This window comes from Schistosoma haematobium, chromosome 4 (assembly GCF_000699445.3).
Source record: "Schistosoma haematobium chromosome 4, whole genome shotgun sequence".
In the NCBI taxonomy this organism is placed as follows: domain Eukaryota; kingdom Metazoa; phylum Platyhelminthes; class Trematoda; order Strigeidida; family Schistosomatidae; genus Schistosoma; species Schistosoma haematobium.
The window spans coordinates 5749195-5776970 of record NC_067199.1 but is presented as its reverse complement, the minus strand read 5'-3'; the positions used below and the strand labels follow the sequence as shown (position 1 = coordinate 5776970).

The 27776-nt window shown below is 33.5% G+C and overlaps 1 protein-coding gene across 1 annotated transcript; it reads right to left on the bottom strand.

Moving 5' to 3' along the window:
* Positions 1 to 220: 220 nt before the first annotated feature.
* MS3_00000378 (uncharacterized protein) lies at positions 221 to 7851 on the bottom strand. Its single transcript, XM_051208164.1, has 2 exons — positions 6740 to 7851; positions 221 to 485 (listed from the first exon to the last, which is right to left on the bottom strand). Exon 1 carries the CDS (start codon positions 7692 to 7694, stop codon positions 7269 to 7271), a length of 426 nt encoding a protein of 141 aa, XP_051066041.1. The 5' UTR covers positions 7695 to 7851; the 3' UTR covers positions 221 to 485; positions 6740 to 7268.
* Between the last annotated feature and the right edge of the window lie 19925 nt (positions 7852 to 27776).

Below are 27776 nucleotides of genomic sequence, written 5' to 3'. Positions count from 1 at the left end.
AGTGTAGTTTATTTGTTCAGCCCATAGATTAAGGTTATAGATTCGAATCTTTTCAGCTTCTATAAGAGAAGAGATTAAAACTTTTTTAGAAAACTAGGTGTAAAAGAAGCTCCGAATTATGAACTATAAGTAGACCACAAAGTCATAATATTTTTGATTCAGTTGATTTCAGTGAATCATAATAATAATAATAATAATAATAATAATAATAATTTATATTCTGAAAACAAAAATTACAGAATTCACGCCAGTTTACAGGCATGACCAGCTTGATATAATTAGTAGCATTAGATGTAGAGAACAAACATATGATAGAAGAAAGTTTTACGTATACTAGTTCAGTATTTGTTTAAATAGTACATGTATTACAGCGATCCAACGTATCAGGCGAGAATTTTTAATAATCCTTAAATGGACAGCCAGTTGATTTATGAACGGAGTAATTAAAGTCATTTCGTATGCCAGATCGAGTTAATGATAATTATCTACAACCAGAGAAAGTAAAACAAAAACAGAGAGCACGGAACAACAAAGCAGTAAGTACCAAAATATATGAATCAGGTCTACCAAAATGCGTGTTTCATGTGACACAGTGATATACTGTTGATGTTATTCAAACTAATTAAATTTTCTGGGGACGGTGTTAACATCAAGTGACAGCAAGTAAGTGTTTTTACTTAAGGAATGCACTAATAAAAAGGCTAAGCATTTAAAGTTCCTATAATATCACTTGTGAAATGAGATACACTTACAGGTGCTAGACCATTCAATGCATTTTCAGAGGAGCAGTATGCATCGATGCAGCGAACAAATAATGAAAGTGATTTTATCGTGCGGATAGATTGTGGTAGGTTATTCCAGAGTCTAGAAAATTTGCAGGTGAAGTAATTCATATAAAGAGATGATTTAGAATGAGTGTTTCACTAGTGCCAAGGAATTACGGATGTCATAATGAGAAGTTTCTGCATATTGAATCGCGTGATTGGATGGAAACGATAGTTTATGAAGTAGTTTGAAGAAAAAGATAAGATTTAGTTTGAGTCTCCTCCTCCATAAAGGGTCTAGCCCAAGTTTATTACATCTAGAACTATAAGCTCCTTTATGCGTGCACTGCTAAGAATAAACGTGCAATATTCTAGAAGAGGTCGAGCACAAACTTTGTACATTAGAATACATGACTCATTGCTGTAAAGGTTTCGATTTATGTAACCTATTAGATGTTGAAACTTAGAGGTCTGTTTTAATATTTATTCTGTAAACGATAAGTCTTGGGAGTATCTAAGTCATCTAGTTCATCTCAAATGATCTTTTTTCCGATTGAAGATATGCAAACATAGATACAAACTGATTGGTTTGAATTAAAGAACCTAATGTATATACTAGTCAGTGTTACTAATAATTATTACAAATATTATTATTACTATTATTACCATTTTTTTCTATAACATTTGTTCATTTGCTTTTCTTTAACACCAAATTATTCAAATACTTCTCTCTATATAGTTTCAATTGATTCCTAACGATGACGTAGATGGGGATGGAATTACAAATTGATAATAAAAAGAAAACAAACATTTATTCCTTGAATATAATACGATCTATTGAATATAATCCCTTTTTTTAGTATTATAATATTGTAAAGCTCTATGACATAAAATCCTTATAAACATCACTAATATAGTTTATTTCTAAAAAGTATTGATTCATTAAATGCGTGTTTTATAATATCGCGTTGGCAACTAAAGTTTTGAATATTTTTGAAAATAAAAAAAAAGAAAAATATTTTCACTTAGAAACAAAAATTATGATCAGAATAAAATAATTCACATTCGAAGGTTAAAAAGAAAATGTTTTTTTTTTGTTTTTGAAAAAAATTGGTCGGCAAATATGATTAGTTTACTATTTGAAATACAAATAATACTGAGGTTTATACAAAATTAATAGAATGGTGATGTTGATTAGGAAAGATTAAAAACTGAATAGATTTTATTAGATTAAAATACGATTACATTACTGATATCATCCCTTGGGTATGACATTATGATAATTAAGTTTAGAGGTTGCAGATGTGAAGGCGCGGATCGGCAAAGCAAGAGCAGCATATTTACAACTGAGGAACATCTGGAACTCAAAGCAACTGTCAACCAACACCAAGGTCAGGATTTTCAATACAAATGTCAACACAGTTCTACTGTATGGGGCAGAAACCTGGAGAACTACGAAAGCCATCATCCAGAAAATACAGGTGTTTATTAACGATTGTCTACGCAAAATACTTCAGATCCATTGGCCGGACACTATTAGCAACAACGTACTGTGGGATAGAACAAACCAGATCCCAGTGGAGGAAGAAATCAGGAAGGAGTGCTGGAAGTGGATTGGACACACATTGAGGAAAGCACCCAACTGCGTCACAAGACAAGCTCTCACATGGAATCCTGAAGGCCAAAGGAGAAGAGGAAGACCAAAGAACACATTACGCCGGGAAATGGAGATAGATATGAGAAAAATGAACAAGAATTGGATGGAACTAGAAAAGAAGGCCCAGTACAGAGTGGGTTGGAGAACGCTAGTCAGCGGCCTATGCTCCATTGGGAATAACAGGCGTAGGTAAGTAAGTAAGTTTAGAGGTATTGAAAATATACTGGACCGGTTTATCAAGGCTACAGTCCTATTCTTGACTTGTTTGTAGTATGTTAAACTGTGTCAGTGATTAAAAGTAATATAATAAAACATAGCGGTTGTACAAACTTGAGAACGTTTCTGATTGTTTTTGTTTACATTTTGAAATCAAGTAAAGAAAAAGTTTCCCAACTTTATGTTTGAAATAAGTTCAAATTTTATCAGTTTCGATGATAAAACAGTAGTAGCCACATTGCAAAATGGTCGATAGCATTCGATCTGCACTAAGAAGGACTTGATCAATCAATTGTGATTACATCTCAGTCCTACAGGAGGTCGGTCGCGGTCAGGATAGCTCAGTAGTAACATCTCTGACTGTGAAGATGTGTGACACGTGATGGAATCCGTCAGGGAGCACCAGTTCCCTCAAGATTACATGTACACCTTGCTGAAGAGTTCCAAGTAGTACGAAACCCGGGTTCAGGGTTTCCTGTTGACTACCTCCAACCACCATCTTAGATACATACTTTAAATAAAATTTAAAATATCTGAATTATTACTCAAATGTTACTGATTTTCACCGGTCTGTCAACTTAATTGTGGTTAAACTTGTAGAATGATTGGGGTATGCTAAATAATCAAATCCACTAGCATGTTTCGTCCAATTTGAACTGGTCAACTGAATATAACTACATCCTAGCACCGTTATTCAAATATATTATAAAAAATACGTTCGGTATTTCGTTGCCAGGTATAATCCATTTATCGTATTTAAATCTTATGAGAAAATGGAAGTATCGAATCATTCTACTTGTTAATCAGTTAACATCATTAAGACAAATGTTTACTACTTGAAAACATCACCTCTTTTTTTGTAATAAATAACCGAATATATTCAGAAACACTATAAAAAATAATCATATTATCGTCTAAAATTATTGTTTCACTGTATAGGTATAGGTATACAGTAAAACAACACTACCCTTCTTTTTAAAAAAAAACCGATTATAAACTGTTTTCTCTACATTTAAAATGGATACTTTTTTTCTCAGTTTTGTAGTAGGGCATAATCTAAATACAGTTTGTAGCCAAGATAATTCTACGAACACATTGTTTGTTTCGTTTTTTTTATTCTTATTCTGTATTACATATAAACAATTGGCTTGTTTGTTTTGGTTCCAATATAATTCATTATTGAAGTATAATTTGTATGAATATTCAGGCAAACATTTAAATTGGTTTCTTGTTTTTGTCAGATATCATCCTATAAATCATCATATAACAAGCTTTTAATATTAACCTAACGTACTGAGTAATTCTTTAAAAAAATAAATAAACAGATAAACGTGTTTAACAACTGCTGACTAATGTTCTCTGTTATGACTTCTTTCTTTTTTTAGATTTTGTATTCAGTGAATTAGCTACGAAATTTAGGTGGGACCCAAATTGGTAAACTGAATAAGCAAACCAAATTTTTATTTCAACAGTTGAGATCATGAGTCAATTGAAGCTAGACCACTATGGAAAACCTGGAACCACTGAACGGCCGTTTCGTCCTATTGCGGGACTCCTAAACAGTGCGCATCCACGACCCCGTCTCGTGGGATCCGAACCCAGGACCTATCAGTCTCGCGTGAGCGCTTAACCACTAAACCACTGAGCCGACCGGAATCCAGTGGTATTATTGTCTAACTTCAACTAATCCACGAAATTGAGTGACACATCCACCATTATCATCAGTGAGTTACTTTCTCACAACTGACCCGATTGAACTCTACTAGTCATTGCTTCTCACTAGGACTCCAGGATATACATCTTGAAGCCAGTCACTAGTGAACATATGTTGATTAGTATCAGAATTTTTATTGCTTGAGCTAAACCCTTGTAAAGATAAATCGAAAGAAACTAATAGATAGATTGGAACAGTTTCGTTGGCAATAGATCACCTAGATTGTTTCATTCCTATTAAATATTTATTTCATCTGAGTAATTAAAAACACTATATAACAGAATGTATAAACCTATTACAATAATGAAAATATGGACAAAAGTTATACAAAACAGCTGCTTGGATCAGTTGAAAACAAGTGATGTAACAATCGTTGAACAGAATTAAATATAGTTTGCTAAGTAAACAATTTGATATTTATAATCAGAGAAGGTTTTTTATGAACATTATGGTAATTTAATTATTGAATTCATGGGAAACCCTGACCAGTGGAGTACAACCGGATCTGCTGTGAGATAGTAACTCAATGATGACAATGATGGGCAGTGGTGCAACTTCGTGGATTAGTTGAAGTTAGACACCAACACCGTCGGATGCCGGCTTAGTGACTTAGAGCTTAATCGCTCGCGTGCGAAACTCATAGGTCTTGAGTTCGAATCTCGTAAGGTAGGACCGTAGATGCGCACTGCTAGGGAGTCCCATACTAGGAAGAAACGGCCGTCCAGTGGTTCCAGGTTTTCCATGTTGGTCTAGCTTCAATTGACTCACGAATTGAACTATTAAATTTGATATTTCTTTCTGTAAACCATAGATTGATCGTTTGTTCAAATATGGCTGAATGGTTTTGTTGAGAAACTACTGGAATATAAGTTTGGAAACTATTAACACCTTACATTTATCATATATAAGATTCTCACTAGGAAAATGACAACTTTATTCACGGTTTCGAAGAAAATATAGTTCAGTGTCGTTGTTAGATTGAAACCATTCCACTTAGTTGAAAAGTAGCATCTGTTAGTTTGGACAGTCAATATGAAAAATTACTATGAAATTCATGTATTATTTTCAAATAGTGCGACTAATACAAACAACATTAAGGTGATATCATAAATGAGTTTATAAAGAAACTTGATGGTGATTGACGAAAGGCTGACTAATAAAAAGTGTTAATTAAAATATAACCGCGTCGACTGTTATTACATCGAATTGTACCGATTTCCTAGTTAGGATTTAAGTGATTACTAAGGATCATTTGGTTTTTACCAACTTGAGTTATCTTTAAATGTTTGAGATGCCTGGTTACTTGTCAAAGGACAGATGTATTGCTCAGTATTACTCTGTGTTCTATTTTATGGTTGTGAAAAGTGGCCACTAAACAAGGGAGTGTATTCGTATATTACAAGTATTTCGCCTCGGATGCCTTAGAATCATTGTTTGCAAATGTTGTTACCATCAGTTGAACAGTACAAAAGTTAGACTTATGATAGTCGATAAATATAGTGTATTGGTTGACGATGTAGTGAATCTTTATCGACTGACGTATATCTCAATGGATATAGTTTGTTACGTGAATAGGTCGTAGAAAAGTTAGGGATGACCAAAGTATAACGTGGTATCTTTCCACAAAGTTATTGATAGTTAAACTAAGCCATGAACCATTAGGCTTGTGTCCGTGTTACTATTGTAACTAGTGGTTAGAGACGTTGGCTAAAGCCGCTCGGAATTAACCACAATACCTCATATGCATTAAATTTTTGTTCAGGTCTTGAATTTCAAGATCACCTTTTTTTTCTATTGCGCGAGTAAATTCTTCTGGAATCCTATTGTTTAAATATGTTATTTCCCACCATCACTGATACTAGTAGTGATTCCATTACTTTAAATTTTGTTTGAATAATTTCATATCACTGTTGTGTATCAACTTGTATCAAAGGATGTATACGCCATCTAAACTGAAGTCTTCTTGTTCAAAGTACATAGTTCAATTCATCAAATCTAATTAACCCATAACAATAAGTCTATCCCATTTTGGTACGAATTTAAATTCAAATTTAATTTGCTCTTCAATGCTAAACATTACTTGTTATGAACTCCGACTGGAGCCCCTATGAGTTAACTGCCGATCACAAACTTGGATAAAGCAAAAGGATTGAGCATAGGATTAACGGCCCCATCCCGTAGAAAACTAACTCGCCAAAAAATAAAAACGCTAACCAGGAAAAAATATCATACACTTTCAGAAAATAGAAAAAAATAAATCGTATAATTTACATATTTCTTTATCGCATGGATTGATACATAAAACTTAACTAAATTATGTTTATCTCTAATGCAATAGATGATGTTTATTCTAAAAAGATGATTGACATATAAGTATGAATAACTTACAAATGTATAAATGTATAGTTGATCATTTATTCACAGCAAGGTTTCTAAAGTAGCTCATTGGAAAATACTATTCCAGAGTAAATTACATGTTATGATATAATAATGATTGAATATTGTACATGTAAATATATCTGATAAATTTATTTTTGTAATGATATACGTAAGCGGATATGTATTAGTTGTAGTAGAACAAAAAATAAGGAAACAAGTTTCATACTTGTAAATTAAATCTTGTAAGAACGTGTTACCTGTTTTGAATGTTATGAAAGATTGTTTTGTTCGAAAATATAAAGTCTATTTTACTATTTATTCTATCAAATACAAACGATCTTACTAAACGCAAATTACAATCATTACCTACATACTGATGCCTGTTACTCCTAATGGAGCATTGGAAGTCGAACAGCATTCTCCAACACACTCTGTACTGGGTCTCCTTTTCTATTTCTATCCAATGGTTGGTCAAACTTTTCATGTCTGTCTCCATTTTTCAGCGTAATTTGTTCATTGGTTTCCTCTTCTCTTATGGTCATGATGATTCCAAGGAAGGGCTTGTCTTGTGACGCAATTCGGGGCTTTCCTCAATGTGTGTCCTATCCACTTCCATCGCTTCTTCCTCGTTTCTTCCTCCGCTGACATCTGATTTGTTCTCTTGCATAGTACGTTGTTGTTGATAGTGTCTGGCCAATGGATCCGAAGTATTTTTCGTAGACAACTGTTGATAAACACTTGTATCATCTGGATGATGGTTTTCGCAGTTGTCCAAGTTTTCGCCCCATACACTGGAACTGTATTGAAAATTGTGACTTTGTTGTTGATTATCAGTTGTTTTAAGTCGCAGATGTTCTTCAATTGTAGATATGCTGCTCTTGCTTTGCCAATCATCCTCATCACCTGGGGCCCCTTTGATGCTACTGCCGGTCCCATGCCCGGATAAAGTAAGAGGGTTGGACATGAGGTTAGCGACCCCATCCCATAGAAAACTAACTCGCTAAAAAACGCCAACCAGAAGAAATAATTGATCAGATTCAAATTAGTATAAATATTTTAGTTATTAATTTAGGCAATTCACTTGATCACTTTCTGAATCATACAGTAACGTATTATCGGAATCAGACAAAAAGTGTTGTACATCATAAATCAATTAAATCTGATCAAACAAACTATTAGATATTAAACACAAATGTACTTACTTCGATAATACTAAAAGGTATGAAACTATTTTAAGTTGATTTTCAATTAATTTCTGTCCTAACATTTATCGAGTCACGGTTCGGTATGTTCTACTGATGTCGACAGATATAAGTAGTATGTATCATCAGTCGAAAGTAAAATGCCTGGAGGCAGAAGTTTAAGAAGATCAAAGAAAACAGAATGAGAACAAAGAATGACTGGTGCGAAAACAAAGGAACTATCAAGTTCGAGATGATTGATTGACATTTTATAAAATGAAATATCTACTATATGGATCTCAGATTTTACTAATGGATTCTGTAATTTTATATTCAAATATATTTAGTTGTCCCCGCTTGTGTTCTTGTTCACTACAACGGTATTACAATAAATTGTGTTTTTATCATCATACATGGTTCAAATGTTTGTGTTGCTAAGATAATACGTATGCTTTTTGAATAAATAAATCATTTTATTGAATAATTAGTTAATGAGTTTTTTGGCGAGACTAAATTATTTATGGACGACCTTTGAGAGACGCTAAAATGACCTTGAGAGTGTCTACCTACTTACTAGGGCTAAATTAGGGTTATAAAGCAGTTTGAAGGATAAGAATTATGATTTACAGTTAATGGTTAAAGTTCGGAATTAGATTTAGGGTTTCCATCACGAATTGACATCAGCTATAATGTCAAAACTCTATTTAACCAAATGGATGAATGAATTTCGCGCCAAAATTCAAGACCTGTTATCGTAAACCTGATTGGTTCATCCACAAATTATAGCCTTGCCAGTTTTTCTAATTTATATAATTTATTAGTTATTTATTCAATTAACTTTCAGTGAAATAATATATTGTCAAGGTAACCAATATATTACGTTTCTATGCAAGGATAATTGAACAATAATATAATAAAGAATATAATGTGAAACATTTACTGCTATTGAAATTCCCCGAAGTACAACAATTCACTAAAGTGTGATACATGTGGAATTGGTGGTAAGACTATAATTTATGGATGAACCAATCATATTTAAGATAGCAGGTCTTGAATTAGGCGCGAAATTCATTCACTTATTTGGTTAAATATTCTTTTTGACACTATAGTTGACGTCGGTTCCTAACCCCAAACGTTCAACTTTAAATCCTAATCCTAATCCCTCACACTAATCTATAACCTTCATTTAACTCTAACAAGTAGGTGGATATTCCAACGTCATTTTAGCGTTGTTCAATGGTAGCCCGTAAAAATTATAGACTCACCTAACTGGTTTATTCTAAATATGGTTAATTCATCTTGATTAGATTTTTGTAGCTCTTTAATTTGAATCCAATTATATCGGACGATGATTTTATCGAAATATACACGTCACCAACTCTCGTATATTTCCATCAACTTAAATTGTGTTAGTGAATAATGAAGTTAAGTAAGTCAAATACGAGAATGAAGTTTGAATACGTAAATTTCATACAATCGTTGATCTGAATGGACGATCAGACAGGCAAAGTGAAGGAAGCAAAATGAAACGAAACGGAATGACGCCCAGTGGAGGAGGATAGTCAGTCAACTCATTTTCATCAAGCATTACTTAATATTTATAGTCGAAGAAAAATGAATTACAGACACGTAGTGAATGGAGTAAGCAATACACGCACATACGATCATATAAAAACAGTCATGGTTAATAAGCTAATAAGTGACAAGGTCAAAGTGTGACATTGAGAAAATGAATAGGTCGGTCTATCCGGAAGCTAGTATAACCCATGCAAGCTTGGCATTGTACTAGACAATACAACATTATGTAATTGTTATGCTAATAAACTATTAAAATCTTTTGATTCAGTTTCACTGATAAATTCAACTGGTGAGACTATAATTTATAGACGACATTTGAGTGATGCTAGTGTTCTTGAGAGTGTTCACCTAATAACTAGGACTAAATGAGGGTTGTAAATTAGTGATTAACAGTTGATGATTAAGGTTAGGAATCAGATATAGAGTTTTCATCACGAACCAACATCAGCTATAATGTCAAAACTCTATTTATCCAATTGGATAAATGAATTTCGCGCCAAAATCCGATACCTGTTATTTTATACCTGATTGGTTCATCCATAATTTATAATCTGACCATTCAATGAATATATGATATTCATATGATTCTAATTACCACAACTCCATCCAATAACCATAGTTATTATATAATGAAACTTTGTACAATCAACAACAAACTTCTTTAGTATAAATTCAACTTAAATCATTGTCTGTTCTATTTATAAAGAAGAGATGAATGTTATGAATACATAAGTATTAACTGATTATAAAATTTCAGCCATTTATGGTTATATTATAAAGTGTATTCTTTCTTTAACAAACGGTTTTCTTAGATAAATCAATTAATACTGATTAGAGATAAATAGATGATCAAACAAATTGATTTCAACTATATGAATTGTTAACATGATACTTATCTCTAATTGGTATAGTACATTATCATTTACTAAATACGCATGGAGATTAAACTTGATAAAATCTTCAAGAATTGAAATACCTGTTCATATTATCTAAATATCAATGAAATACAAAAGGGTGTGATTTCCGCTGACATTTTATGATTGGATACATGTTTATATATATTTTTTCCGTTTATTTATTTATTCATTAATTATTCTTTATGAGCAATCAAAATAAATCGTGTCGTATGTGAGACAGTTATTCATCTCAGACAATGAATAAAGGGTTATGCAAGATTATAGATCATCGACTGATGTTAGACATTAACACTGTTGCAAACCGGCCGGTTCAGTGGTTTAGAGGTTAAGCGTTTGTGTGCAAGAACAAAGATCCTGGATTCAAGGGCCTGCATGTGAGATTGTAGATACGCAATGCTGACGAATCTCATACTAGGACGAAACGGCCATTCAGTGATTCTGAGTTTTCATTGGTGGTCTAGCTTAAATTGACTCATCAAATCAACTATTGAAATTACCACAATCTCCACAAAACCCCCGTTCTGATAATGTTTATTTATTTACTAATTAACTTGACCTGTTAGATACGTACACAATATAAATTAAAAATACAGTCGCAATTTGATTTTTGATTTGGGAAGAGAAGGAACACAGAGCATGAAAATAAAAGAGTGTATAAAACGAAATTAAGAAAAGCAATTTTATTGAGACAAATATTGATAAATGTAATCAATAATAAGGTGCTTAATTTTAAGATCAGGGTTGAAGTTAGTCAAAAAGAAACCTTGGACCCAGGTTTCGTGGTTTTTGGCACTCGTCAGCAAGGTATAAACGTAATCTCGAGAGGACTGATGTTCCCTAATGGATTACATCACGTGTCATCCAGCTTCACAGTCAAATATGTTACCACTGAGCTACCCTGACCATCACTGACCTCTTGTAGGACTGAGATGTATACATAATTGACTGATCATCGGGTGATGACCAATATCATGTGTGTCAGGTCCGTCATGACCGTCTATATACTGATATGCTCTGTCAAACTTTATTTACGAATATACTATCGTTTACTTACATACCTTTGAGATTTTCACTGGAAAGTTGATATTTGCCTTTAAGAATACTACAATACTAAGTAATTAAATCACTTGAATAGTGAATAATGAACATTATCCATAGAAACTTGGTGACACATCAAAATTACCTTGCTGATATGTAAAATCCTTAGATTTAATTGAAAACAAGTATAATAAAATTATTTTGATATTTAATGAACCACACCTACTCGTAGCCATGATGATTAACACGTTAAATCCAACATAAATGGAATTACATATATAGAAGGGAAAACGTAATTTGGTCAAATGTATACATAATGGAAACGGAAATACCTTTTTTTTTCTTGGTATCCAACAAACAATGCCTCAAGCACAAAAGTCAACCATAGTTTTTTTTTACAAGACCATTGTGTTTACTAACTTCAAGTTACATTTAGGGAATAGATATCCTTCATTTAACCGGATGAATGACGTACAATAATAATAATGTCTGGTAACAGATCTACAAACTGTTGACACAGCAAGTGTATAAAGTTATATTTGTTCAAGAATTTAATGACCCCCCCCAGAAAATAGTATACACTTAACATTAATGAAAGGGTTTTGGATATAGTTTAATATTTTCTATGTTGTAATTTGGAACTAATCTATGTCCATAGTGAAAGTTTCCAAATTTGGCTTTTCTTGAATCCATAATATTATGCTTTCAATTATTTCTACTGACAAAACTGAAAAAAAACAATAAATTACAGAATTCGAAGTGAAAGTATTCCGTGGTAACCGGATTGGAGTACCAACATACAAAGAATAAAATTTTAAAGTGGACAAGATTGTCAAAACAATATTTCCAGAGAGATTTATCAATTGGTGCTTCATGGTGAATCATCAATTGATTTTGTTGGTTCGACAAAAGGCTTGGTAGAAGTAATGGGAGCTAATGTACATCGAAATTCATTCATGGGATAAAAGACAAAGGAAATTTCTCATTTAGATTATTTTTCATAGAGAAAACACTAATATATTATTTATCTAAGCTTGTAGTAACCCCATTCAACTACTGTATTATTTATCTGCTCACTGTAATTTAGACACTTAATCCACTATGTAAATTTCTGTGTAAGTATGACTGAGCACATTTCTGCACATCAGTTTTAAATCTATTCTCCTATAGTAAAAAAATAATTTATACGAATATTCGTCAAGATTAGAACGAATAGTTTGACAGTAATTGAGCGCCGAGTATAGAGAAGTCATTATATGTGAAAATTATATTTGAAATATTCTCAGCGATTGAAATTTAACTAATTCCAACGTTTCGTCCAGCTAACTTGTCTGGACTTCTTCAGGTAATAATCAAAATCAAAATTATCAAAGAAATATATATATTTCTTTGATAATTTTGATTTTGATTATTACCCTGAAGAAGTCCAGACAAGTTAGCTGGACGAAACGTTGGAATTAGTTAAATTTCAATCGCTGAGAATATTTCAAATATAATTTTCACATATAATGTATTCTCCTATCGGTTGTAATACACAGATAATCAATAATTTATCCATACTTGATTAACACTCAAAAATATATATCGATTTCTGACACACACAGACACTTGGTTTCCCCGTGTGCTTGTTTCCTGTTCGCTTACGGATTTTACCAATCTTTAACAATAAACTATCTCGATAACTGGTGTTCAGGCTTTTGAATAATCTCGAGTAAATCTATAATTCTACTAGGAGATTTAGCCTGCATTAAATACCCAGTTAATGGGTTACTATTTCTTGGAGTCAGATATAGAGGAAATTAGCCTCTACAAGCTACAAACCATTTCCATTATTTCAAGGATAAATATACATATATCACTTTATCCCTAAACTTTGTATGACTGTTTCCATGTTAATAATTTTAATCCCTTGATTAATAAGTTATATATTAGTTTTAATAGTATCAGTGTATATATTACATAAACATGAACTGACATGTGTATCTGATAGCTTTTCTACCTCACAAGACAAATGTTTCATGATGTATACATGGTTAACTGAAGCGTGTTATATTTCTGTGTCCAATAACTAGCTACTTTCAGGAAATAGATTAGTTGAATGTATTACAAGTCTTAATCAGTAGATATTGTTATTTACCTTATTAGTACATTTTTGTTTGTAGAGTGATTGGCTGTATTGAGATTACTAACTAGAATTTAATGTTTTAGGAAAATGTGAAAAAAACAACATTTTCAATGCAGGGATTCGATTCGACAATAAGCTGAAACATGAAGTGAATAATTTAGTGGTACATGAATTCGGAGACTTATTTCGGCTTAGATCAGTATGAAAACAAGGCTAACCAGAATGCTTCTAGATATAAACCTTTTTATAGTTTCGTTCATTTAAATCTATAACAGGTCTGTCCCCTGAGATAAACGATAAGAATACATGATATAGAATAATAATAATTATTATTACTGACAGTAGTGGTAGTAACAGTAATAGTAATGGTGGTATTTCTGCAGCAATTCGGAAGACTCTCCCGGTCTCCCACATTGTACCTAAATTAATGGTTATTCTGGTCTTCAGAAAGGGCATCAGCCTCGTGAATTCCGAAGGAACTTGGCTTTCACTATGAGGTTTCATAACTCTTCTAGATGAAGATCTTCTAACTCCCAGGACAGAGTTTAAATAGTTTAAATTATTTTTTCTGGTTGGAGTTTTTTAGCGAGTTATTTTCTTATGAGATGGGGTCGCTAATCTCATGCTTAACCCTCCTATTTTATCCGGGCTTGGGACCGGCAGCAGCACAACAGAGGCCCCTGGCGAAGTTAGTGGTGTTATTACCAGTAGTATTTTTAGTTCTGATAACCAACTGAATCCTGAATATATTGAAATATATTTATAAGTGATATGACTCATATTACATTAGAAACGACCACTGGAAAATAATGAAACAACAACCTGATGAGAAGTTTCAAACTATCACTTAACATTTATGATACAATAAATTTGTTTAACTATATTTCTGTTAAAAATTGTCTCATTGAGCCTCTATCAATATATATAACGTAATGATATCACCAATAAAAGTGATTTGTCGACCACAAAAACGACAGATAAAACACGTACGAGCAGTCTAAAGTCATTATCGGTCCTTCGTCCTGCCTAGCCCTGATTCTTAGTGTCCAGAACACCAATATCAGCCTCCTCGATATTAATCATTTATTTCAAACATACTGGGTTTATATACAAACCAGAAAGATCACATCGTACCATAAAATAGAAAATAACATTTGTAGAAGATCTAGCCAAGAAAGGCTGTGAATGTGGAAGATAGTAATTGATAGACAGGGCCTAATTCAAGAATGGTAAATCGTATAATAATAGTTCATACGTCAAAATAAGGCTCATAATAAGAGGAACATGAATATGCAGATAGTTTAGTCTACTTAATAATTATACAATAAAAACCTATGTATCGTATTGGTCCGTAAATACTTCCGAAAAGTTACCATTCATAATTCTCGTTGGTATTTCTTTAAAATCTTCATTGTAAAGGTTTTGAAATGAATCTTAATTGGGTTTTTTCACTTAGATTTAGTATTGTCAAGACTATGAAATGTGCATTTCAATTAAAATAATAAAAACTGACATATCTGAATTACATCTGTATACATATCTTTCCTATGAAATCATAATTATATTGTTTAGTGTCAGTGATGACAGATTAATCAGATAATAAATAGACACTTAGAATAAATATCAGGTGGTTTATTCAATGAATCTGTAGATTTGAATATCCAAAAGCCAGTTTAGTTAAATATGCTTCTTCATAAGTATAATAATGACCTATGAGTGTATTAAACACTACAGAAAGATTATGAAGATTACTCAGATCACTTAGGTACTTACTTACGCCTGCGACTCCTCGTGGAGGAGCATAGGCCACTCAGTAGCATTCCTCATCCAACCCTGAGATCATGAAACTATCTAAATTAGACAATTATTGAAACCAAGAATCATTGAATGAATGTTTTGCCCTAGTGTAAGACTCTTTAGAAAAACATATTGATTAAACCGAGGAACAAATATAAAAAGCACCGTTATCAATCTTGGTTTTTTCTTGCTGACTTTATTTTTATGAGATTATTAATTAGGGTTTCCCATTACTATAGTTGTAATACCTATCTTAATTCGTACATCTAAATGTTATGCATGTAGTCTATATTTTGAAGTCAACATGACATAATCTGAAACTTAGAGAACTAATACAACCATCAAATACAAGTATTTATAAACAATTGTCTACACAAAATATTCAATGTCCGTTGGTCGGATACCATCAACAACAGCCTACTGTAAGAGAGAACAAACCAACTTCCAATTGAAGAGGAAATTAGGACAAGATGATGGAGGTGAGAAAATCACTAAACCGCAACAAGAATCAAGCACTAACATGGAATCCTAAAGGAAAAATGAAAAGAGGAAAACCAAAGAATACACTGCGTTGAGAATTGGAAGCAGACATGAAAAGTATGAATAACAACTGGGAAAGACTGAAAAGGATTACTGAGGATAGAGTTGGATAGAGGATCCTGGTGGCTGGTCTATGCTCCTCCATGAGCGATAGGAGATGTAAGTAAGTAAGTACAAAATTTTGTTTACCTGTTTTTTTTATTCCGTAAATATGCAGACGTTTGAACAATTTCGATTCTTCTGTATTATGATCTCGTATTATTATTTCATATCCACATTTTAATTCAGTTTATTGTAGATGTTAAATAAAAAGGATTAGTTCAGCATAAAGTTCTCTTTTCGGTGAATTCATTTTCAAAGCTGTGCAATCGCACACGTATATATACTTATTTTTACAGGATGATAATAATATTGATAATAAACTTCTGTTAGACATGGTGACAGTGAGGTTAAATAAACAAAGGTACTAAAAACGTTTTTTTATAAAACAAGGAAAGTTTAATAATAGTTTGACTCTGCGTTCAAAGTCATCTACAAGGTTAGTAGAAGTCTTCCACAGACAATTAAACTTCATCTTTGCATTGTCGAAGCATTAGTCATACGTCTGGAAAAACCGGAATTGTGTGTGCAAAAGAGACTGGTACAACCTCTACTTTTACCATGGTCTTAATGTCTTATAATTTTTTTTTCACTTCATACTCTTCTTCCTTTAAAACCATTTGCTTTCCCTTCCATCTTCCCCTTAAATCTGCTACCCCCAAATGGTTTATTTCTGTTTCTACGATCATCCTGATTACATTTAATCTCGATTTCAACATTTTATCTTATCATGATGAGCCATCCATTCCCAATGATAATTTCTCTATCTGTCTTTTGATGAATACTCAAGCCATTAACAATCAAACGATTATTAAACTTTCCTTGTTTTATAAAAAAACGTTTTTAGTACCTTTGTTTATTTAACCTCACTGTCACCATGTCTAACAGAAGTTTATTATCAGTATTCTTATCATTCTGTAAAAATAAGTATATGTATTTGCAATTGTACAGCTCTGAAGATGAATTCACCGAAAAGAGACCTCTTCGCTGAACTAATCTTTCTTATTTAATGTCCTAATTGGTGTATTCCGTTTATTCTGGATGTTTCTAATAAAAATTATGTGGACTTTCTTCCTTTTTAATGATTCAACATGAAACAAGCTATTTTGCTACGATATTTGTTTATTCTTTATTAATGTTCATCAATAGGAAAGGTTGTATGAGATCATTGTTGTTTCATTAATGAAGTAAACTTCAGTAAAAAAATCAATATTAGACGACTATAATGAATTTCTATAACATAAAGTTTATATAAAGCCGTCTACGTTATTTATTATGATGTTTTGTTAAGAAAAAACAGAAAACATTAACTATCATTCAAAGACCTTACAGTCATATTCAGATCAAGATTAACATAAGTGTTATTAAGCTAGAATGAATAGAAATTACTATTCTCACAGATTGAAATCATGAGTCAATTGAAGCTAGACCACCATGGAAAACCTGAAAGCATTGGACGGCCGTTTCGTCCTAGTGAGAAGCCGTTACCAGTGGAGTTCAACCAGGTCTGTTTTGAGATATCAACTCATTGAAGACAATGGTATAAGGTGGCGCAACTTCGTGGATTGGTTGAAGTTAGACGTTAACAGCGTTGGATGCCGGGTTAGTGGTCTAGTTGGTTAAGCGCCTGACGCGAGACTGATAGTCCCTGGGTTCGAATCTCGCGTGATGCGAGATCGTGGATGTGCACCGCTGAGAAGTCCCATACTAGGACGAGACGGCCGTCCAGTGACTTCACTTTTTCCATGGTGGTCTAGCTTCAATTGACTCATGATTTCAATCTGTGAAATTTCTAAAATCTCCACAAACCCCTTCTGATAATTATTATTCTACTAGTATTTACGATGAAGTAATCATTATCAAAAAGCGCTTAGTCATTATTTGTAACGGATAAAATGAATTGTGTATGTTTAAGTCTTGAATAAATGTTTAGTCAAATAGGGGTTAGTTTTTTATTGAAGCTTAATGTATTAAGTTACTTTTGTATAACTCAAAGATATTTCACACCTTTAGTGACTAAAAACGTCAATACAACAATTACTTCTAATGACAACTAACTTTATTTCTCAGCCTCTTTTATCATCTAACTCAGTAATTTATTTATTTATACATGATATCAATAATCGTGTGCTTAAATTGAGAATATACTTTTTAGTAGCTCTATCACTGACTCCGATTAGATCGTATGAATGATAGCTGTTGAAATAATGTATGTCACCTATCCTCGTATATAACTCACTTTAGTTTATAATGGAATTAAATAACCCAAATACAATCGTTGATCGGAATAGAGAGACGTAGCGAAGTGGGCGAAGAGAAGAGAGCGGAACAAGACGGTGTACAGTGGACAAGTCGTGCGAGTCAACTCTATTTAATCAAGCATAAATCGATATTCATAATCACACAAAAATCAGCTACAGATATGTGATGAATGAGATAAGAAGTGTACACATACCTATACTTACATAAAAACAGTCAAGATTGATAAACGAATAAATAACAAGGTCAGAGTGTGACTCAATTAGAATGAATAGATTGGCCTGACCGAAAGCTACAATAAGATATATGGGTTTAACATAACAATCGACACTACAATTTCTTTCAATTAACTATCCCACTTAACATATCTTAAGTTGGTTCATCATGACATCAGATCAACTCATTGAAATAATTTCTTTTATTAGATACCTTTTGATTAATATCCTATTCTAATGAAGCTTTACTTCTAATCTCGGTTAAGAATGTAATTAGTTTTCTGCAAAAAAATAAAAAGAAACAATCCTTGACCATGATTTTCAATTCGATGTTATATAACATTATAAGGTACTTGTATAATGTATATTTATTTTACATATAAAATATTTCACAGGTTGAAATCATGAGTCAGTTGAAGCTAGACCACCATTGAAAACCTGGAAGCACTGGACGGCCGTTTCGTCCTAGTATGGGACTCCTCAACTGACTCATGATTTCATCCTGTGAAATTTCCTAAAAATCTCCACAAAACTCATTCTGATAATAATCAACTGCTCACTAGTGACTGACTTCAGGAGAACCTCCTGGAGTTCTAGTGAGAAGCCGTCACCAGTGGAGTTCACCCACGTCTGTTGTGAGATATCAGCTCACTGAAGACAATGGTGTTCGGTGGCGCAACTTCGTGGATAGGTTGAAGTTAGACATTAACACCGTTGGATGCCGGCTGGGTGGTCTAATTGTTAAGTGCTCGCGCACGAAGCCAGTAGGTCCTGGGTTCGAATCCCGCGGAGTGGGTTCGTGGATGCGCACTGCTGAGGAGTCCCATGCTAGGACGAAACGGCCGTCCAGTGCTTGCAGGTTTTCCATGGTGGTCTAGCTTCAAATGACTCATGATTTCAACCTGTGAAATTTCCTAAAATTTTCCACAAAACTCATTCTGATATAAAATATTGATTTATTATATACATTTTTAGTGGCCCAGTATCTGACTCTAGTGTGATTGTTTCTGATTGCTAAGGAGATACACATATTTTCATTCATCTTATATATTTATCAACTTAAATCGAGTTAGTCAATAACGGAATTAAATAAGTGAAATAAGAGAATGAATTTCGAATACGTATATTACATATAATAGTTGATCCAGACAAAATATCCGAGAAGCGAAGAAAACGTAGTGAAATGATGCACAGTGAAAAAAGGCATGTGATGAATAGGATATGAAGTGTACACACACATACCCTCATATAACAACAGTCAAGATTGATAAGTGAATAATTAACAAGGTCAAAATATGACTCAATTAGAATGAATAAATTGACCTGTCCGAAAGTTAGAATAAGGTTAGAATAAGGCTTAACATAATAACCAACACTACACATTACATAGATTTAATTAATTTTGTCACTATATAAAGTTCAATATAAAAAAAACTATTTACAGGAAATAAAATACAATTTTATATAAAGTTGTAAACAATCCTCTCAGTTACAATGATGTTAATTTTTTTCTTTTTATTGTTATGGTTGTTATTGCTGGCTGTTGTTGTTGCTGGCTGTGTATCCCATTTTTTTTTATTTGTTTGAATTTGAATAATGAACAATTCAAAGTACGATTAATTTCCGTTAGTTAGTTCATTCAAAGTTAAAAAATTTTTTTGTATTTCAGAAAAAAAACTTCATGAGTTTTACATTGATCTTTTTAATAAAAAAAATTTTTTTTTAATTTTTAAAAGAAAATAATCTTAATCATAATAGACTATTGTTTTTGTTTCAGCGGCAACAAGGAAATATGAAGCCGCCATTTGTGTAATTCTTTGTTGTTGTTGTTGCTTTTTGCTTTTATGAGACAATTAATTTATGTACTTTTGTTAGGTTGTTGTTATTGATGATGTTAATTAAATTTATAATAATCATCATAATAATAATAGAGATACTCAATTTGTAAAACCGAAACTATACGGAATGTATATATCCTGAAAGTGATTAATAGTTGTGTATACAAATGTTCGAATAATTTTCTCTGGTTAGCGTTTTTTTAGCGGGTTAGTTTCCTACGGGATGGGGTCGCTAACCTCATGCCCAATCCTCCTCTTTTATCCGGGCTTGGGATCGGCGGTAGCCTCCGGACGGACTGTAGGCGGAGGCATTGATGAACATGGTGGGTCTGATGCAGATGTGAATGCGTGGATCGGTAAAGCAAGAGCAGCATATTTACAACTGAGGAACATCTGGAACTCAAAGCAACTGTCAACCAACACCAAGGTCAGGATTTTCAATACAAATGTCAACACAGTTCTACTGTATGGGGCAGAAACCTGGAGAACTACGAAAGCCATCATTCAAATAATACAAGACTTTATTAACAGCTGTCTACGCAAAATACTTCGGATCCGTTGGCCAGACACTATCAGCAACAACGTACTGTGGGATAGAACAAACCAGATCCCAGCGGAGGAAGATATCAGGAAGAAGTGCTGGAAGTGGATAGGACACACATTGAGGAAAGAACCCAACTGTGTCACAAGGCGTGCCCTCACATGGAATCCTCAATGCCAAAGGAGAAGAGGAAGACCAAAGAACACATTACGCCGGGAAATGGAGATAGATATGAGAAAAATGAACAAGAATTGGATGGAACTAGAAAAGAAGGCCCAGTACAGAGTGGGTTGGAAAATGCTGGTCTGCGACCTATGTTCCATTAGGAGTAACCGGCGTAAGTAAAAGTAAATAACAAATGTTTACTCTAAAATGCCCTGGTACAGCTAAGGGTGGGGGAGAGTCAATTCTCCATCTTCATACGCTCTCACATGATCACGCGTATACAGCCACTGCCAGGGGACTCCTACTCACTAACTTCTCTCTACAGGGGTGTTGTTTACGAAATTGAGAAGACGGAAACCGAATATGGAGGATCCATCAAGAGGAGTTTGAAAACCCTGATTCCAAACTAATGGTAAACATGGGCTCCAGGATCCTGAGGGAACAAATGGTGTATCAACCACTTATTGGTCACTGGCTAACACGGGACTGCATCTCCTGATGTTGCTTCACTGCCTTGTGGACCAGACCTATAGGTCGAAGGCTCAGGAGGCGGTCGCCTAAGAAAACCAACTGCTTCAATTTGGGCACCCGGATAGTATCACAGCCCACACACAAATCAAGTGACTTGTGTGGCGCATATCTATTTGGTGCCTCTTTCTACCAATATTTATGTGTCCGACCAAGTGTACATACCATGAATGTTCAATTGCAGTTATTATAACTGTTGTCGTTCCGTAAACTCTGTTTATGTTCTCTTCTGTCAAATTGTAGATGATTATAAGTACCTTGTTACAACATTGAAAACTGTATTTGCTACACGATTCATTCTGAAATATGATGTTCCTATTACTTTAAAAACAGAATACCAGATCTTAATTGTTAAGTTCGTAAACAAACTTAACGTGATAACTATGTCACTTTCTTAAAGTATTTACGTTTCTTTTACACTACTCACTGAAAATTATTCTGTTTTTGTAAAATTGATAACTGTATTGTACATTTAAATTCAGTCTCTAACAAGTACAAAAGCCATGACACTGAAACATTTTACAAAACTTCTCTTTTCAGTCATGAGTTTTCATAATTTGATGTAATGTCACTTATAAAACACTTCATGTTAAAGGCTTAGTTATGTAGTTTGTTTTCATCTTTGAACAAGAGGTTAGATTACTTGTTAGATAGTCAGAAACTATTATTTTGATTTTGAACATTATAATAGTCAATAAAACCCTATGCAGATTTTTTGATATGATTGAGATTATAAACCAGTTTAGTAGACAGTCATTGAAAACCTGGAAGCAGTGGACGACCGTTTTGTTTATTATCTAATGAATATCGGCTCAACAGTGTAGAGTTTAAGAGTTCTCACATGAGACCAAATGTCCTGGGTTCGACTCCAGCTTACGGGGTTGATGATACTTACTGCTAAGGAGTATTACACTACAACGGAACAGAGTTCCAATGCTTTCAGATTTTTACTGATGATCTAACTTAGATCGGTTTATTATTTCAAAGAAACTTTATAATAGTTCTCTGTTTACGAAATACTACGAAATAATATAGCACGTTAAAGATTGCTATTGTGAAAATTAGGACAACACATCTAAGCGAACAATACTGTTTTTAATTAGATCTTCATCAGGATTTACTCTAAGATACATGAATGTTGATGTGAAAATATCAAGTCAATTAAGGAAATTTATGGGTTAATGATCACAATGAGACAGACTGTGTAACCCATAATAAGTAAAATGTATGAATCGATAGTAAGAAGACCAGTGTATTAGTAATGGTCATAAGGACAATAAAATAAGAAAAGTTCTGGTCAATAGTTGAACATTAGAAGTAGGTTAAACTTGGATAAAGGAGCATTAAAATAATAATAACAAATAGTTACAAAAATTACGTGATGGATTATGTGAATAATTAGATAGTGAAAAATATAAGCGGGAAGAAGTGGAAAATTTCAAACGAATTCGGGATGGGGAGAATTAGCGAGACTGTATGTTAGGACATATCCGATTAAGGAAAGAACAGGAGTACCACGATTTTTTTTCGAACATATAAAGTAGAGTTATACGTTCAGATCCCTATAACTTCTGTCATATAACGTAGACAGGATCAAGCCATATTTGTGAAATGATGAACATTTACAAGTGAACATTTGAAATAATTCAGCCTTTTTCTACTATATGACTACTATTAACCAGGAGTGCCATGGCAGAGCTGTGTATTGTCATTATCCAGCTATCATTGACTCATAAATTTCATTGATTGGTTTAATATTTTCATATAAATACATATGTATATTCGAGTGAATTCCGATAAAGATCTATTCGAGACATGCTGAGACATGTGTTATTCTAAGAATAGATCAGTCTACACATTTGACACACAAAAAAACAAGTTTGGGATAATCGAGGTTGATTAGCTTGATAATTAGAAAGTTTACGTTACATGACTTATGTTGAGAAGTTGAACTTGACAATAAAGTGTAAACAGTTTGAAAGCCTTTTAAAATTATCTAGAAAATAAATCACAGCGCATCATGATGTAAAAATCTAATATTAAAACCATTACCCTGCAACGATCGATAACAACCAACATTTATACTGCTTTTGGGTTACCGTATTTTAATTCTTCATTGCTTTTTAACGATTCAGCTTGTTACACGCAATGATTTTCAGCATTATTGTTTTCTAAGCAAATATGGATTGTGGCTAGCAGTGGAATCCAGGACGCGCGTTTTGTCCTATGTAGTATTCATCAACTGGGTGTACCTGCATCCCAGAGTTGATGTTCACTCTGGCACTCAAACCCAGTACCATTCGCTTCAAACGCCACTGCGTTATCCACTTAGCTGCTGAGTCCTGTTAGTCACCTCCTTGTGGAACGGGATGAAGTTTAAATTCATTGATCAATTATAGTCCTAAATAACAATAGGAAGATACAAGTAAAACAACACCAAGTGAATTATTGTTTTCTTTTTACAATAAAATAACTACAAAGTATGATAAATAATTATAACGTTTTTTTCATTTGTGTGATATAAATGAATGTTTTATATATCAGTTTGTGGTTCAAAAACAGTAATTTAGAAACTGACATCATGTTTCTGACTCTGTTAAAAAATCCTCATAATAGGAACACTTTGAACGATTTGTTATCATATCAGTTATCTAGCAATCGATCAGTCAATCAGTCAGCTACAACTTAGGTCCAGACATATATATCCATTGGTTCAAGTTACCATACTTTAATAACACCGAATTCATAGAAGTAGTTACTTTAATGGTAGTGTAGTGAACGAGAACACAAGTGGGGACAATCTAATGTATTTGAAAACAAACTTACAGAATCCCTTAATAAAATTGAAGAACAATGTATTAAATACTTCATTTGTAAGAATGTTAATCAATCATCTCAGACTTCATTGTTCTTTCCACTCTACACCAATCATTCTTTGTATTCATTCTCTTTTCTTTGATTTTCTTAATTATCTGCCTCGAGGCATTTCACTTTCGATTGATGATACATATTACTTATATCTATCGACATTAGTAGCACGCACCACAGTAGTAATATATAAAAGAAAGATTGTGTATAATTATATAGTACAGGAAGAAAGAATTAATTCGCAGAAAGAAAAATATAAAGCTAATTTAATCTTACCATTTAAGGGAAGACAAAGAATGTATACACCGACGCCACTATGATCGATTCTGAGCCATGTCACCAAGAGTCTCTAACCATTGGTTACGATAACTACTTTTCTATGTGTAACATTAACTGCAAAATGAAATGTATTCGGCTTAATATCATCGCGTTAAAAAAAGACTTTAACAGGATTCAACATGTGATTGGAGTAAATATTTTAAACAAACTCCTAAATATTCCCTAAATGACTAGGAAGCTTTAAAAAAACAGATCTGTGATAGCATCACTCTTAGAAGAAACATCACAAAAAAGTAATATTTTTAAAAGAATATTAAAGATTGCCAGAAAGATTTTTGCATCGAACGAAGATTGACAGCCAAAGTTTACATAAACAAATTTAAATAAATTAATATATAAAAGACAATATAGGTAGTTTCATTGTTGCTTGTTAGTAGAAAGAGAAATTTTTATCATCTATTCATTTAGATAAAGCAATGGGAAGAAGGAATTGATCTGAAAAATGTAATTTATTTGTGGTTTGGTTGAGATTAGACATTAACACCATTGGATGCTGGCTCAGTGGTCTAGAGGTTAAACGTACCCATGCGAGACTGAAGATTTTGAGTTCGAGTCCTTAGTGTGAGATCGTGGGTGCACACTGTTCAGGAGTATCGTACTAGGACGAAGTGGCCGTCCAGTATTTTCAGGTTTTCGCTGGTGCTCCAACATTAATACATTTATCGTATCAATCCAGGCTTACAGATTATCATAGCGAATTCAAGGTCACATCAAATCGTCTTAATACGTATAAGGAAGAGTTCAAATTCATGAATGGCCAAGGCTTCAACAAACCTGAGAATTCGTCCTTGACAATTTCAACACAACGTTTTAAAAGCTGTATTGTTGTCACTTCTGCCCCCCCCTACTTTAAGCACGTTTTTTGCTTCCGATGAACATGGTTTTCTACTTCCCGGATTCATCGAAACATTCAACGTTACCTAGTTTTGAAGCCGTCCAGGCACATGTTCCATTACCCTTGATTGCATTGTTCAATTACTCCTCCATATGTATGTGTGTTGTGCATTGTCTATGATTAATCAAAAGGACCTCGGTCAGTTTGAATACAAGATTAGAATTCTGATAGAAACATAGTATTGATAAGTTATGGTAAGAAGCTTCGTTGAATAAGCCAGTAATATAGTTTTAAAAAGAACATCGGGATACTTTTAAGTTTGACAGCCGCTCGAGTATTTTTGAGTAATAACATTGAAATTATCGTAAAACGTTTACGTTTTAAATATAGTCGCATATGATTCGGTGAAAGCACACTATTAAGGTGGTATAAACTTGAAAGGGAGATTCAGAATCACTGGTCTACAGTTCGTTAAAAATTGTTTTCAAAGAATAAGCTAACTGTATAAGGAAAATATAAAACGTAAATCATATGGTATTTGATGTTGAAGCACTAATAATTCATCTTTGCTTTTTCATCTTTTAGTAGTTGTAGAAACATGGTCTTGTATGTATTAAATTCTTCCATTTGTTTCTACGGCATAAATGTTTGAAGGTTAATTAACTGATCAGACTCAATGATCGTTTAACTGTAGTTCTACTATATGTTACAAATACTATAGCTTTCTGTAGAGGTTTCTAAATCAAGTAAAAGAGTTTGACCTCATCAAGATTTATGTAAGTTCTGGTTTACCATTTTTTCTTAATGTCTTATTGTAAGACAAAACTTTTTTGCTCATCCTAGTGAAATCACTATTCACACTTGAAAAAATATACCTTTAAATCTTCCAAAAAAAACTACAAGATTTTGTGTTAGTTTCATTTCGAAACACACAACTATTAATTACGGATTTATGTATGGAAGCACGTACATAGGGAGGAGTAATCGTGATCTCCAATTAAAGGTGGGTGAGCACATACCAAAATGGCTGCAGAGACAAATGAATTCCAATGGTCAAATAAGATCACGATAGACAAACATCATCCTCCATTGCGAAACATTTGATTGAGACTGGTCATAATGTTAATATCAAATCAGCATTTGTAGTGTCATACAAAAGCCTTCAAGGATGTACACTAAGCTTTATTGGAGTTGCAGTATGGCGTTGAGTGGCGGTTGACTATGATCACCATTACAGGAAGACTACGTGCTAGTTAACCGATAAGATCCTCCATAGGCCAAATATCAAAAGGTAGTTGATGGCTGTAGTCGAGATGTATTTGTTGGTGATTCCGTGGTATCGAAAGAATACCGAAGTCATGTTAAAGGAGTACACGTGAATTAACTGAGCGAACGTAAGTTCGTGCAAGGTCACAATCAACGGAAGAATGTATGTATTTTTGTACAGTTAAACAAACAAGTACAGTAAAACAATCCCTGGTATAATTGGTTATAATAATAATTGTTTCCATTACACCAATCGCGTTCTCTTGATAAAAGTAGTTCACTACAAAGTCATGACTAAACAGAAACTGATATCCCCTTTATGCGTTCGAAAACGATTTGTCCTTACCCTTAATCTACCCTGGTAATACTGATTTACTATCCACGGTGATTATCACATTCTCGACATACTTACGCCTATTACCCTACAATGGAGCATAGGCCGCCAACCAGCATTCTCCACCACACTCTGTCCTGGGCCTTCCTTTCTAGTTCAATTCCATTGTTGTTCATTCTTCTCATGTGTGACTACGTTTCTCGGTGTAATGCGTTCTTTGGTCTTCCTCTCCTCCTTTGGCCTTCAGGATTCCATGTGATTCTCAACATACACAAAGGGAAAAGCAAGATTTTCCGACACAATACAACATGCAGCAATCGAATCACACTTGACGGAGAAGCTTTGGACGATATGAAAACCTTTATATATCTGGTCAGCATCACTGATGAACACAATGGATCTGATGCACATGTGAATGCGCGGATCGGCAAAGCAAGAGCAGCATATCTGCAATTGAAAAACGTCTGCAACTCGAAACAACAGTCAGCCAACACGAAAGTCACAATTTTTAGTACAAATGTCAATACAGTTCTACTGTATGGGTCGGAAATCTGGAGAACAACGAAAGCCGTCATTCAGAAGA